The following is a 14640-nucleotide window of genomic DNA, read 5'->3' as shown; positions in this document are numbered from 1 at the left end:
ATCAGAAGGAAAAGGCGAGAAGACGTGAGAGGAAAATGCCTGGGCTGGAGCTACCCGGAGACGTACCTGTCTCGCCCGATTTCTTTGTATAGATGGCTCTTTAGTGGAATTCCTTGGTTTTTTGTTGCTGATGCAAAGATGATGGGGGAACCCCAGAGAACGGAGTGGGGGAGAGTACAGCACGCAAAGATGGCAAAAAGGATCGGAACCAAAAGAGAAAGGAAAGTAAGTAAGTAATGGCCCCTTGATGACAAGGTAATGGTGGTGGCAATGGCGGCAGGCAGAAAGACGAGGTTCAGTAAGGACAGGCGCAGGTCAGTCACTGTCGGGAATTTGAATAATCGCGCGTTTTCTTTCCTCCTACCCCCCCCCCCCCCCCCCTCTCTCTTTTCTGAGTTATCTACTCAACCTCCGCGTCCAGCCATCCGAATCACGTCCCCGGTCCCTCCATCTTGTTATACAGTATGCGATGGGCGCAGGGTCCGCTGTCACGGTGGCTCCAACCAGCGGCAGTAATCTAGGACAAGACCAGGGTGAGCAACGACTTACGACTTACCTACCCAGGTAGTCTAGTACCTAACCTGACCTGCCAAAGTCACTAGGTAAAACAAGAAAGAAAAACTAGAAAATCTTCGACATTTTTTTGGTTTTTGTTTATTTTTCTGCGAAAATTATAATAGGAAAAGGGGTTGATCTGTGCAACTAAAGCACTGTACCTTCCTTGCCTTTACCCTCGTCTAACCTGAAGTACATGTCCGCCCGCAGCTCGCAGCTGACAGGGTCGCTTGGTTCCTTGTTCATACCCGGCTGCTCAGGCACACGGAGGGCCAAGACATCTGGGAGATCTGCCCGGGGCGAAGTGACCCAGGAAGAGACCGTGTACATCCATGACCATCTAGTGTCATGGGGGCATAAAGAGGGGACCGCCCACCCCAAATTCGGCTTTTCAGCACAAGGGGTGGGAAAGGACGAGCAAAAGGAAACGGGAAAGGAAAAGCGCGCCCGTCAAATGTTTCGACCAGAGAGCATGAATGTGGCGGCAGGGGGCTCCTCCCAAACAAGCATCAAACAGACGAAAACCCTCACCTGTACAAACAAACAAGCTCGCGAGGCCTCTTTCCCCTTTCCCGTCCTTGCTCTTGCCCTAACGCACGTTGGCAGCCGGGGCTGTTGCCTGTCTCCGGATTTGTTTAAACATGTTCGGCCCTGTACGCACCCGGCCTCCGTGTACCGGCTCCTCGCCAGGCCTACATCCGGGTGAGAGCCGCCTGAGGCATGGTGCGTGTTTGAGAGGTCGCAATACCATCGTCGTCTTCGCCGCCGTCGCGGGGTTCTACTATCGTGGCCGGCATCATGGAAGTCGCCACGGTAAGACGCACGCACACACGTACTTGCATCTAGGCAACCACTCAAGTACCAGGGTGCTTCTTCACACCCATGTTTTGGGCTTGCCTGGGGTCCAACAACTTCATACCTTCATCATCACCAACCTCGTTTCTCACACACCTCGACATTGAGTCACCCCGCTGCTGCCCGCCGGTCGACATGTATCATCGTGTCCAGTCTGCTCGCACACACCGTCCGAGTGACCGACCTAGCGCCTGCAAGTGTGGTGGGATGAGATGCAGATACCAGGACCACAGAAAGCTTCTTAAAACCCATGAACCTAGCCGTTACAGGGAAGTGACGGCGGATGAGAAAAAGGCTTACAACCTGGCTGCAGGCGAACAAAATGCGTGCACCCTGAATTACATAGGTAGGTAGGACTTGATGTGACTGCCGATGTACATCGTAGCATGTACCGTGATGAGACTTAGTCGAGGCGTTTACTCACGCACGGATTGATACCGGGGAAATACAAGGTATACACAGATCATGGAAAGGGGAGGGGAGGGGGGGGGAGCAGCATGTGTAGATTAGGTAGAGCCTGCTAGGATATTCGTGTGAGAGAGCAATTTCGCGAGAGGGAGTCAGAGAGACGAGGCGAGAATGGGACGGGGGATGAATAAGAGAGGGCGGGAGATCCTGATACCCAAACAACAGATTGGCATCTCTACATCGCATCCGCCATGGCTTGACCGCGATGGTGCTGGTGCTAAGAGGTACTAGTGTAAGAATCAACAGCACAGGGGCGACAGGCTTATCCGACCCCACACTTTGCACAGCCTCCTTCCACCATGCCCAGTTTGAATCAAGATGAACATCTTGGGAGCTGCAACATGATTCTCCAACGCCCACCTTCTCCTGAAAGTGGGGGAGGTACCTAGGTACACATTTGGTAGGTAGGTAGTGTATCCGTACCATGTCGTTGCTGCAGAGCCTGCGGCATCGGTTCTTGACTCGGCTGGAATTCCCCCATGTGCCTTGTTGCATGCAAGGCGCATCTCTCTTCTGCTTAATCTCAGTGTGGATATCTGGCCCAGCCATCGAATTACGACATTCGCCCTTGACTTGCTCGTGGTAATATCGGTCTGTTGTGTAGTCCGTTCCTGGGCATCGTCTAATGCGGTTCATGGTTCTGGCCTTCTCCTCCGAACTCGTCGTTCTCGCTTTGTCCTGCCTTCATCTTGCGTGATCTTCCTCATGCGCAGAGATGCGACCAACCAGATCTCTGGGACGGGTTTCCGTTGCCGGCGCCGGACACTCATGCGAGGTGGACGTGCGAGGCATTCCGTTTGGGAGACAGCTCGATTGCAACCGGCCTCTTTTCTTCCCACACAAAACGCTCAATGCCGTCCACTGAAGCACCATCCCCCCCCCAATCTGCACCGACCAGCGGGAGGTCCAGGAGCTAGCTGCCTTTGCAATGCGGGCGAATTTGTGTTAACAACTTCGTAGTAGTAGTTATGGGTGCGGCCAAATGGACCACGTCCTCCATGCTAGTGGAGTGAGCTAGTCGATCTAGTGGAGACGCGAAAGGTGGCCACAACCCCTCTGTTGTATTGTCAATTCAGTTTTGGGCATGAAGTGCCCCTCCCCCAAATTCGGTACCTCTGCTAGTTTGCCTTATTCACCCGATGATTACCCGGTGCAATTTGGCGTCAAACGGTCACTCTGCCAAGCCATTGACATGCTCCGAAGACCCTGGGGCAGTCCATTTCCAGGGTCTTCAAAAAGGAGTGGGGGCATTCGACCTCTATACCCATGGGAGTAGGTACTGTATAGCCGCCATGATATGCCGCATGGGCCAAACAAAAACGCAGCTAGGAGTCTCCAATTGGGTAATGGAGCTTCGCTTCTCCTCTAACCACGGTTTCTTGGCTTTCGCCACATTACTATCTTGTCGATGCGTTTTGTGTGCCCTGGCAGGCAGGGCTGACAACCTGAAGGATTAAGGAGTTGCCCTTCTGGAGATCCCAGAGGCATTCGAAACTGCTAGGGATGGTCTATAATTAATAGATCCTCGACAGATAGGGATGAAACTTGCCGCGCCTTCTTTGCAGGCCCACTTAAAATTTGTTGCTTGCAGAGAACGCAGAGCATATGGCAGCATCGTCAGATCGGCTTTCGACACATTATGTCTACACTAGATGCCGCATTGGCCTGCTCCAGGAGAGAAACTCCTGCAACCACGTGCGTTGTCACGGACGATGCGACCCTGCAGATTGTCAGTTGGGCTGATCTCAGATACCAACAGCTGCAGTCCATGTCGAGTCCAAGTCTTTGGAATGGTTGAGATGCCGCCATGCCGGCGTTGTCGTCGTCAGCCGAAGCTTTGTTTCAGTCCTTCTCTTTGTCACCATTTACAGTGTTTCTAGGTCATGTGTAGATGGCAAAGATTACTTGATATAGCCAATACATGTGGCCATGGACAAGGCATCAGCAAGGGCTTGCATATCCAGCTGTCAGTCCATCTGTCAGGCGGCTCATATCCGGTGCAGCTTCCCCGCAGCCGCAGCGGTGCTATCAATAGCATCAGGCCGAGTATTCGACACAAGACACGTTCCGTCACTACCAGCTGTGCCATGTCTTGACACTCTGAGACGGCTGCAAGCATGGGCCACATGTCCAGTGTGCCGACCTGTCGTTGTCGGTGTTTCTTTTTCCCGTCATTTTCTGTGGTCCAACCCAAAGATTGAATCAAGTTAGGTAGCGATGCTGTAAAGCCCAACGAGTCCCTCCATGGCGACGGCAGCAGAACTTAGCGTTGTGCCTCGTACCCCGCGATCATTCAAGGTTGTGGCGTTTCATACCTCGGCTGAGTTAGGGCCAGCAGCACTACGATATTCCCAGTAGAACCGGCGACATGCAGTTGAACAGAGAAATCTCCCGGCGGCGACAAAGGACGGTGTGTGTATGCCTGGTCATCGTAGGGAAAGCCTGAAGATGGAGAATATGCCTACGCGCACTAGTGTAGATCCCGGGAGACTGTTTGAAGTGTCATGCCGGTTCTGTGCCCAAACGACATGGCAGCATCTCCTCAATTCATATAGGCTAATTTGGTTTTGCTTTGCCAGACACAAGTCCGAGACCTTGGATGAGATGTTTGCTGTCAAGTTGGTGTTCTCCTCGTCAACAAGTCTTTCTATGCAAAGTACGTGATTCCTTCCCTCGTTGAAGTTAAACCAGTTTCTGGAATGCGTGTCTTCCAACGGCATGTGTCGTCAATAGCATGATAGGCGTGGTGTCGAATTACTTTGGAGATGTGTAGCGACGCTTTTGAAGTCGATACGGAGAAGTGGGCAGGAAGGATGCAGCTATGGAAGTTGGCACGAGCTGGGGATAGGCTGGCTTCCTGCCTGGGAGCTTATGCTTGTCATTTCTGGCTGCACAACAAAATTTGGCGTCTGTCATCCAAATCTTTCTCTGCGTTGTCGTAGAGCGACAGCCGAAGTTACCACAGCCCAGGCGGTTCCACCTTACCCTGTGCTCTGATGGTAAGGTGACTTCCTTCTTTCGGCCATTTTATGAATAACCAGTAGAAGGCGGTATCAAACAGACCAACATGCGGAGAAAGTGCGACGCCGTCATGGGTTATGTACCACCAGAAATAGACGATGCCGTTCGCATCGGCGTACTCGACTTGGATGAGCTTTCCTGCACGTTCACCCACCTGCATTGCGGTCTCTACCTTGACCGGAATACCAGGATTGTCAACGCATCTTGTTCTGATTGTGCTTACCACCATTCCTCTCTTGTCTCCGGTACATGCCGCCGAATCGTCCGAGCCGCGAATCACTGATTACGCCTGGGAGCGCAGAAACAGCGTGCGATGGAGCAGCGCCTGGTGAAGCATCGTCACAGTCGTGCCCAACATCGTCGCGATGGCCATCTCAGCCACCGTCGTAGCCCTCTCGATGGAACAGAAACAGCAGAATCCCGTTCCTACACCAACCCGAGGCGAGAGGGTCAAAACTCGGGCGTTGCCTTGGCTTCAGATGAAGGGAACAATGCTGATTTGGTGGAAAACTGGCTTTCCAAGGTTAGTCGAAGAGATCTAGCTCTCACTGAGCCTGTGGGCGGATATCATCCAATTCAAGGCTACTTGAATGATTCGACCTGGAGGCCTCAAGGTCTTCCTTTTGAGAACGCACCGCGACGAAGCCATAAACGCACCAGGTCTCAGGACAGCTCCATCATCAACCCATCTAAGGTGCCTTCCCTGCTACCTCCAACGACAAGAAGGCACGAGAAAACGAACTCAACCAAACTAAACGACAGCATTGACCTACCAGGTACCCCTTCTCCAGAATTTGAGAAGCGACCAAGGCACAAGACGAGGGAAGGTCGATATGATACTCAGGAACGGGTTCGGCAGAGGCGCAAGAAGGGCCGAAAAGAACGACGACCGCCTCCCAATAACCTACCGAGAAAGATAAGTTCTTCCGGTCGAGAGGTGATGGATAAGTTCCGCTCTGGGGTCATTCTCAATGACAGACTCACAGTAAGCAACCAATAGCCACTAATGGGAGTTTCCATTGACAACGTTAGTTGCAACCTTGTCGAACGCCTGGGCTTTTCCAAAATGGGCGTGTATCGTCACCAAGGCCTGGTGCGTTCGTTTTTCCGAGCTGATCAAGACACTAAACGTTTGCTGACGTGTGCAAGTCGAGGAACTGGCTTTCAATTCGATGGCTTCTCTTGAGCATCCTCCGCCACACCAGTCTTCATGGCAGCAGAAAAAGCGCTCCCAGTCCAAGCAAAGCCAACGGCGAGAAAGAGAACTGGAAGAGATGGCGACCTTCATTGGTCGCAAAGAGACGCCAACGGGACAACATAAAGAAAGGGGGCAACGGCGATACCATGAAAACTCGGAAAACTGGCAATCAGGTATAAAACTTCTCGATGACTACAGCATACGGCCTGTGCCACAGTTGTCTCCGACAAGATCTATTGTGAGTGAAGCCTGTCTAGAGGGAGGTGAGACACGACAACCTCCGCAAATCAAGTCTGGCAGGTCAACTCATCCTCTCCGGTCGAGTAGCAGAGCTACAAGCTACATAACATGGTCCACAAGCAGCAATCACCAAAGAACCATATCGGATGACAACAGTGATCGTTCATCTAGCAGAACCCCCGAGACTGTTAGAGAAGCCCTTTGGCGGTCCGGTGTATTCGGCGGAACTGGGCTACGGGGAAAGAATCCTAATTTCGAGGCCAGTTTTCACCAGGCTGACGATTTGTGCAACCACAACAAGACCTTCCAGGGATGTGAAGAACACGTCACTTTGGAGAAGCCAACAACCATCGTCCGATACACCGACAAGGGCGTCATGACGAACAATGAACTTCACCAGCCAGCAGTTGGATCGAAGGCACCCGAGAATTCAGAGAGCCCAAAACCTTTAGAGGCTATGGCGAAAGCGGAGCTGCCAACACAACCGGAGATAAACAATACACATTCAAAGAATGTACAGACATACTGTTCTGCTGAGGTGGATTGCGAGACAAATACTCTCCCGAAAAGAGCTGACGCCGCCACACAAGCATCCTTTGGATTACAGTCCACAGAGGACGTCCCCAACCCAGCACCATCGAAGTTCTTTCAGAGAACACCGGCAGAAACACCCGCTGTTAATGAGCCCGCATATCTAAGCACCGATAAGATAGACATGCAACCAACCACCGCTGTGCGGCCTCGTATTGAAGCTACATTAAATCCTAAACTTGCAAAAGGAGCAGCGGTCCAGCCTCAAAACAGAGAGGTACGAAATTCGGAGTCTGCGATGTTTGATGTGTCTTGGACACCCTCCTCAGCAAGCGAAAGCAGACATATCGACCACTTGCTGGCTCAGGATAGCATGCTATTCTATCGGCCAACTTTTCTCGAAAACAGACCCCCTACGAGGGGCTCAAACAGCCACGAAACGAGCAATGAAAAAGATGCGATTTCAAAGCCATGGACTTATCCCCAGACGACCGTACAAGAAAGCCAGCAGAAAGGCCTTCCTCGTGCCCTTACCGTACAAAGTCACGGGTCAGCTCCAATGCCAAATGTGTCGCAACTCCAAAGCTCGGAAAGCATGGCCGACTTCATCGCTCGCATAGAACAAGATGCACTGCGGGACGAAAAATATCACATGGCCTATCGGCAGAGAGCAGGCGACTTCTCAATGACAGTGGGCCAACATGTCGGAGGGAGCGCTCAAGCGAGACGAGATTCGGGCTTCGATCAACTCCTTGGAGAACCGGACTGGGTTTATTATCAAAGAGATGATGATGCTAATGCCAACGGCCCAAAATTAGGATCATTTCTGGAGACCGAGCTTTTTGCGCAACCACGGGACTATCAGCGTCACAGTCCACAAAGGTCCATTGATCAGACAGAAGCATACGAACGGGAAGAGATGAATGCATTCTGGCGACCCAATTACTTTTGTTACCGATAGAGTTACTCAGGCTCTTGGCCCTTCCACTTCTCCCGAAGACTTGACACGTCGATTTCACATCTTGCCGCTTTGGCAATGATGGCATTCGCCTTTCCTGTTACTGGGGCATCGATCATCATCCCGTCGAGAGTCCAGGCCCCACGGCCGGCTTTGCTTGCTTTTTCATCTGCGATGGCAACACGTACTGCCCATTCCACTTCCTTTTCACCAGGGGCAAACAGCTTCTGCACAAGAGCCACCTGGTTGGGATGGATGCATTGTTTGCCGTTGAAACCCATCGACTTGCCCCCGAGAGACTCTTCTTCTAACCTCTTCAAACCTTCATCTCCCCTAAAAGAGGTGCAGACAAGGTCAATCGCGCTGGGTAGACCAGCGGCCTTCGCAGCGGTAACAATAGCGGACCGCGCGTATAAGAATTCGGTAAGAGAAGGCGTCCTCGTCAGAGACAGATCCAGGGCAAAATCCTCAGCAGCAAATATCAGGCCGCTAAGATACGGTGATGCCTTGCAAATTTCGGAAAGATTCATGATTGATCGAGCAGATTCAACCAAGGCGATAAGCTTGATGGGGTTCCGGGACGTGGATTCATGCCTATCAGGGGCCACATGACGCAATACATCGGTAACATACGTAAGGTCGGCGGCAGAGTTGACTTTGGGAACGACGATAGCATCGACATTGGGTAATGATCCAAGAGCGGTCAGGTCGTCTAGAGCAAATTTGGTCTCTACTGCGTTAATTCGTACAGCCAGTTCGGAGATGAACGGCGGTCGCGAATTGTTCTTCTCGAGAAAAGACCGAAGTTGGCCTCGAGCTTGTGACTTCAACGACGGCGTCACTGAGTCCTCGAGATCATATGTCACATTGTCGGACTTGAGAACCAGCGACTTAGTGAGCATCTTTTCTGAAGACGAGGGCACTATGTAAATGTTAGTCAGGGCTGTCACGCAGGTCTGATTGGACACTATTCACCATAAAGTAGCGCTCGGCGGACAATTGAAGAGGACCTGGCCGCCATAATGGATAGGTTGTCCACAATAGATATATACCCTGTCGGATACTGTGGTTCTAGTCTATCACCTTTGTATGAACCGAAAGAATGGAGCCCTGTGATGTTTTACTACGGGCATGAGCCGAAATGCACAAGCGCAGTTATTTGGCACCTGTGTTCGGTAGTTCGTGGTCACTTGGCGGACGATGCCCGGTAACTGAGAGGTTCGGAGCGGTTAGCACCAACAATCAACAATTCGGCTATTTAGAACAGGACGGGGCTCACAAAGCTGGGGATGATTGATGACGTAATGAGGTATTGTCTCTGAATGCCAGGGAGAGCTTGTAGTATCTGCCGCGAGTGACCGCCATTGGACCCCTGCAACAGCCGAGTGCGCTAGGCAAGTGGGTCTTTTGCTCCAACAGCCCCCTGGCGGAATAATTCAGCCTCCACCCGCCGAACAGCTTACCGTAGCTTCAGCGGGTCTGACCCAGTAAGAAGTGTAGGAGGGCAGCTGAAGCCACTTATGCGGTCCGCGCATTACGACAGCTGTACTGTAATAGGTTTCTGGTCCTTTTCCGAACAGGCATCCCTCTCGTCCTTACACCAGGAAGCACAATTCCTCCACAAGACCACGACATGCACACGACGACAACGACGGCGACGAAGCAGACGAGTCCAAGTTCTTGATTGCTCGTCGAACTAAATACCGAAACTGTTGAAGACATTGAACACTACCTACTGCGCCGGATCGAACAACCTCGCCCGAGATGGATCCCTCGCAACAGCAGCAACATGCGCCGGGCTCCCTGAGCTGGCGGTTAAGCTCGCACCCCATTACTCTTTTGACATTTCTTTCATTTCGCATAGGTAAGTCAAAGCGTGAGCCTCACGCATGGGTTGTAGGGCCAGTAGACTGACACGGCCCCGCGGAATAGCAAGTGTGCTCGTGTACTTCCTCGGGTTGTGGATCATTAGAAGCATGTACGTCGTCGCATACTCCCTTCCCTTCGAGCCCCCAGTCGGGTCCGTCCGACGAATCTTTGCTCCGTTCTGGATCACCTTCTGAAGGGCGGGAAGTCATCGACCCTACAGTCCACGTGCCAAGGCACCCGTCACCTGACACAACCACCTGACGCTAACCCGCTCGCTCACTCGTAGGATCATGATCTTCATCATTACCATCCTTCTCCTCGCCGCAGACTTCTACTACCTCAAGAACATTGCCGGTCGCCGACTCGTGGGGTTGCGTTGGTGGAACGAGGTGGACGTGCAAACGGGCGACTCTCAATGGGTCTTTGAGAGCAGCGAGCCAGGGACCAAGACGATCAACCCAACCGATAGCCGCTTCTTCTGGCTCGCACTCTACACTCAGCCGATCCTTTGGGTGCTACTTGCCGTCTTCGCGCTCGTACGGTTGCAATTTTTGTGGTTGCCTCTCGTTGGTAAGTTTGACCACCCCTCCCCACTTCTCCTTGTCCTTGTCTGGGGCAGAGGGGATTGCAGCATGATCGCCGTCTTCTCATAGCAGCGGGGGCGAACACCTTCCTTCGAAGCAGTGGACAACACGCTGATCCGGGTTCCGCAGTTATTGCTCTGGTCCTGACCATCATGAACGCCATGGCTTTTTCGAGATGTGACAAGTTCAGCCACGCATCCAACATGGCCGGAAGCGCGCTTTACTCGGGCGGTCTGGCGGGCAGCATCGCGAGCAACATGGTGGGCCGGTTCTTTAACCGTGGTTGAGTCAAATTTCTATTCTTGGATTGCAACTGGAGGGCTATGGAATCGGCCAGAAATTCTGCTTTCCGAACCAGAACAAAGGCCGTCTTGCGGTTTTTTTTTTTTAAGTCTAGTTGCAGGCACAGGATATGTGACACTGAAGCCGTAGTCGAGAAGCAAAACAAAAGGGAACAAGGGGAAAAACACAAAACATGATAAAAAATTATTGGCTCAAGGCCGAGCGTATGGTTGGTTTGCGGAAACATTGCTATACCCACCCCTAGCTGTATATTAGACATGTAAGCATGAACGGTAAAGCTGTATCTTTTCGAATGATGAACAATCTTTCGTATCCCCCCTCTTATAGCAGTACGGTGTCGTTGGCCTGGTTGCCGATATTGCTCTCCTCTCTGCCATCGGGGAGTGGAGGATAACGAGAGCTGGCGCCTTATCCTTCGGTTCAAAGTCGTCCCTGGACGCCTAGGTCTGGACAGCACTCATCCAGGTCATATCTCTCTGGAAGCCGGCTGATGGGGCCGGGCTGGTACAGCGTGAGCAGCCCCACGTGTACTGCATGTGGTCTCGAGGTTACCCCTCACAGGCTTGCACGTTCAATATGGCGCTTCATGCAGATATGCCGGAAAACGGACTCATAGAAGAAATGAGAGAAGGAAAAGGCTTGGTTCCCTCTTCATAGCGAAGAGGGGTAGCTTCTCTCTACTGATAGCTAGAACAAACAAAGAACAGTCCCTGATAGGCTATAACACACCTGCAGCTTCGGAAGGCTGCAGAACACTCCTATGGGCACACGGATGTTGCCTGCAGGCAACAAGAGCAGCAGAAGGCTTGAGAGAACGGCTCTCTTTGCTCCATTGCTTTATCTACCGTGTCCGCACACGAACACACAGCCTTATGGCATACACCAGGCCCGCTTCCTTTTTATTATACGGGGTATCAACAGCCCTGCGCCCAACAACGAAGGACGTTGTGTCACATAAGTAGAAGGCCTTGACCTCGAAATACGTTACCCAATATATGAAGCACCAGTCTACCAGAGTACCATCCGGCCGAGAAAAAAGTGGAGAAATAAGAGTGTTATGCAATAACTCGCTTTTTGGCGAACTAAAAAGGGTGCGGTAGCTACGGCTTCTGACCTCGCCCCTGACCCTGTCCAGCCTGCTCGATTGCGTCGTCCAACGCCCTCTCTTCATCCTCTAGCCTCCGGATCTCTTCCTCCGTCATACCATCTTCAATCAGATGCGAGACGTTTGTGGTGGCGTTTGGCGTCGACGACGGTACGCCGCTCCGGGTCATGTCTTCTATCGACCTCGCCGTGATGGGTACGTGCCCCTCCTCGCCATACGGCGTCAAAGGGCTTCGTTCCGCAGCGCCGACGGCGGCTTCCGGACCGCCCTGGTGGAGGTAGTGGTGCTGTTCCAGCTGCTGTTGAGGTTGCTGTCCGTCATCCGAGTAGGGGGAGTGCGGCGACTCAGTGACGCTGGCGTGCGCTTCCTTATGGGCGAGGTACTTGTGGGGGCCATGGCCGGAGCCGTAAGCGCCGTTTGAGACGTGGTCCGCCCGACGGCGTTGATGAAGGAAGAACCAGACTAGGAATGCGATGAGAAACAGGCCAAATACCGAGCCGATGACGATACCAGCGATAGCACTAGGAGGGAGGCTAGACCCGCCGCTATTGCTACCTCGGTTTGAGCCGATAGCTGGGTTTGGTGAGACGCTGGTAGCAGTTGGCAGGGGGAAGACCGATGTCTCGACTTTGCCCCCAGGCACCGATCCTACCGGGTCGTCGTAGGTTTCGAAGCCATTGAGTTGAGTGTCGTCGCCTGTCGTCAGATCTTTCATTCGTCGTACCGTGGCATCGTAGTCTTCAGAAGGGTCTAAGCTATTAAAGACAGTGAAAACACCGCTCATCGTTGTACCAGATTGATCACCGTACGTCCACAACAAGCTAATATACATGTTAATATACGTGCTCGGGTCGCCATATTTGAGGTCCAATTCGCGGACTGGCAGACTGAGACTGTTGCCATCAAGAATCACTGCATTACGATATCAGCGGTTCGAAAGAGAACAAAACAGAGGCTTGTTAACCAAGACACTTGTCCTCCAACAGGAGAGGAATGGGCGCTTACCTCGTTCTTCACGCTTTGCCCTAGTGCTCGGCGGACCCAAATCGCTGGTGGAATGACTTGTTGTAGATGACTGCTCGGAGAAGCCGGCTTCATTGCGGAATAGTTCTTTGGTCTCTCCGAGGCTGTCAGTAGTATTTCCCAACCAGATGGCATCTGTAACCATAACGCTAGAGTTTGCCGTCCATATGATGACATGGATGTCATCGCTAGTCGTGATGACATGGTCATCACCGCCGAGCGTAGTGACATTGAAATGGATTATTCTATCGTTGGGCATTGTGGTAGTTCCATCGAAGGGATTGTTTTGCTTAGTCGGCCAGGCCTGCCGAGAACTCTCGAAGGCAACGTTGCCGTCGGCTTCATCGACTAACACTCGTGTCGACGGTGCAACATGTGGTGTATCCACTGCAAGAGTCATTTCGCGAAAGGCGTTGCGTTGCCGGGCGATCCGATGGCTCTTATTCAATGTCGAGTTGCCTTGCTTTTTATTTGCAATAGTCAAGCTGCGTCCCAGCCTGTCACTCTCGATCGTTGGGTGCGAATATCCTTCGAGCCTGTCGTAGTCGTTATCTCCACCCTTCCCGTGTAACTCGCGATGCAATTTGTCCGCTGCTTGTGTCGAATCCCCCAAACACCCACTTTTGGATGGGTATCCGTCGCCTCGAAGAGGATAATTCGCGCAGAGACGCGATGAACGAAGAATTGGGAATCAAAAATCGAGAATAGGAAGAAGGGAAACGAGAAATGTGAGGAAGGCTGGGCTGAAGGAGTGAGAAAAAGAAAGCCACCAGTACCCCCCGGCTTGTACTCCAGTGTGGGTACCTAGGTAGGTACGAGAATGAGACAGAGCAAACTACAAAGACAAGGGCGAGGGGCTATGGCTGGCATCTTTTCGTTGGTCGGGTCGGGTCGGTTTGCTGACTGGGGGCGGGCGCGATGGTGTCGGTGTCGTTGGTGCTGCGAGACAGTTCAGCTCGAGACACCAGGCCATTGTTGAGCTGGGCCGACTTACACACTACCCACACAACCATCTCCGGGATGTCGACATGCAAGGATTGGGCGATCTGCGCTACGCCAACTGCAGCAAGCCACACGCCAAGGCCACGCCTCGCAGAGAAATGTGTGTGGGGAGAAGGATTCACCCGTTAGCAACCACGTACGCTCCTCATGAGCCCCTCTCCCGGCTGGCTCTTGAGGAAACTGGCTGCAGTGAGGCGCCATGCTTCTACAGCTTTGCTAGTATTCGGGGCCGAGGGTTCAAGGGAACACACACTGCCCAGGTTCCTTTCATCATTCATACTCACCTCTCTCTTCCCTCGCAAAGCAAAAGGTGCAGCCTGCCATTCCTAACCCTCATTGCCAGCAACTTAGTAAGCTGCTACACAACGGCAACAGCAAGTGCTAAGATGCAATCATACCTACTACGGTAGATAATGTGCTCCGCCACCGGGCTGTGGCGATGCCAACCCAGCAGCAAGAAGCAAGCCTAACAAGACGGGCTGACCTCTCGTAACCCATCCATCACAGTACCTATGTCGCCGGGCACCTTGTCCACTACAAGACACGTGGAATCACGACCACCGGTGTGCAGCTGTAGGCGAGGAGCACTTCAAAGGAGAGAAGTTACACTACCTACCTACCTAGGGAGTAACCTAAACCCATGACTAGGTATCAAGGTACTCGCTCACTCGTGGCAAGGCTGGAGATAAGTGGAGGTGCCAAATCACCCTAGCCCCACCGTCAGCAAATAAGCACCACGCACAGCCGTGATGCTATTAATTGAAACAAAGGACACCCCCCCCTGCATATGAAGAGGTCTACATAGTATACACTACCTAGAGGCAGACGGCAGAAAAGAAGAACTGAAAAGGGTTAGCATTACGCCGCTAGTGTCGTGCGGCTGATATCGGACTGAGTGGTGGGTGATGCCAATCCTTCTTCCGAAGAC

The 14640-nt window shown here is 52.5% G+C and overlaps 6 protein-coding genes across 6 annotated transcripts; 4 read left to right on the top strand and 2 right to left on the bottom strand.

Moving 5' to 3' along the window:
- The first annotated feature begins 480 nt into the window (after window positions 1-480).
- LY79DRAFT_321067 (uncharacterized protein) lies at window positions 481-1349 on the top strand. Its single transcript, XM_060552409.1, has one exon. The coding sequence runs from the start codon at window positions 752-754 to the stop codon at window positions 1259-1261; it is 510 nt and encodes a 169-aa protein (XP_060418643.1). The 5' UTR covers window positions 481-751; the 3' UTR covers window positions 1262-1349.
- Window positions 1350-3571: 2222 nt separating this feature from the next.
- Window positions 3572-3863, top strand: LY79DRAFT_539418 (uncharacterized protein). Its single transcript, XM_060556823.1, has one exon. The coding sequence runs from the start codon at window positions 3591-3593 to the stop codon at window positions 3756-3758; it is 168 nt and encodes a 55-aa protein (XP_060418642.1). The 5' UTR covers window positions 3572-3590; the 3' UTR covers window positions 3759-3863.
- Window positions 3864-5092: 1229 nt separating this feature from the next.
- LY79DRAFT_321030 (uncharacterized protein) lies at window positions 5093-8091 on the top strand. Its single transcript, XM_060552408.1, has 3 exons — window positions 5093-5884; window positions 5932-5992; window positions 6049-8091. The coding sequence occupies exons 1-3, from the start codon at window positions 5213-5215 to the stop codon at window positions 7827-7829; spliced, it is 2514 nt and encodes an 837-aa protein (XP_060418641.1). The 5' UTR covers window positions 5093-5212; the 3' UTR covers window positions 7830-8091.
- Window positions 7832-8847, bottom strand: LY79DRAFT_507012 (HpcH/HpaI aldolase/citrate lyase family protein; the record flags this gene model as incomplete). The annotated part of the gene is made up of 2 exons (XM_060553780.1): window positions 7832-8748; window positions 8802-8847. The coding sequence occupies 2 exons, from the start codon at window positions 8845-8847 to the stop codon at window positions 7832-7834; spliced, it is 963 nt and encodes a 320-aa protein (XP_060418640.1).
- A 743-nt stretch (window positions 8848-9590) lies between these two features.
- LY79DRAFT_666245 (uncharacterized protein) lies at window positions 9591-10566 on the top strand (the record flags this gene model as incomplete). Its single annotated transcript, XM_060563188.1, has 4 exons — window positions 9591-9690; window positions 9759-9846; window positions 9982-10265; window positions 10409-10566. 4 exons carry the CDS (start codon window positions 9591-9593, stop codon window positions 10564-10566), a joined length of 630 nt encoding a protein of 209 aa, XP_060418639.1.
- Window positions 10567-11682: 1116 nt separating this feature from the next.
- LY79DRAFT_507128 (uncharacterized protein) lies at window positions 11683-13110 on the bottom strand (the record flags this gene model as incomplete). Its single annotated transcript, XM_060553793.1, has 2 exons — window positions 11683-12599; window positions 12693-13110. The coding sequence occupies 2 exons, from the start codon at window positions 13108-13110 to the stop codon at window positions 11683-11685; spliced, it is 1335 nt and encodes a 444-aa protein (XP_060418638.1).
- Between the last annotated feature and the right edge of the window lie 1530 nt (window positions 13111-14640).

The sequence above is a fragment of the Colletotrichum navitas genome (assembly GCF_030913465.1).
Source record: "Colletotrichum navitas strain CBS 125086 chromosome Unknown LY79scaffold_6, whole genome shotgun sequence".
Taxonomy (NCBI): domain Eukaryota; kingdom Fungi; phylum Ascomycota; class Sordariomycetes; order Glomerellales; family Glomerellaceae; genus Colletotrichum; species Colletotrichum navitas.
The sequence above is the reverse complement of the archived record's forward strand: the minus strand, read 5'-3'. Positions and strand labels throughout refer to the sequence as shown.

What these genes read in the sequence shown, in the direction of transcription:
- LY79DRAFT_321067 (XM_060552409.1), top strand. Translation starts at nt 752, where the DNA reads ATGTCCGCCCGCAGCTCGCAGCTGACAGGGTCGCTTGGTTCCTTGTTC.
- LY79DRAFT_539418 (XM_060556823.1), top strand. Translation starts at nt 3,591, where the DNA reads ATGCGACCCTGCAGATTGTCAGTTGGGCTGATCTCAGATACCAACAGC.
- LY79DRAFT_321030 (XM_060552408.1), top strand. Translation starts at nt 5,213, where the DNA reads ATGGAGCAGCGCCTGGTGAAGCATCGTCACAGTCGTGCCCAACATCGT. An exon ending in TTCTCAATGACAGACTCACA is followed by an intron (nt 5,885 to 5,931) that starts GTAAGCAACCAA and finishes TGACAACGTTAG; the next exon opens with TTGCAACCTTGTCGAACGCC. An exon ending in TGTATCGTCACCAAGGCCTG is followed by an intron (nt 5,993 to 6,048) that starts GTGCGTTCGTTT and finishes GACGTGTGCAAG; the next exon opens with TCGAGGAACTGGCTTTCAAT.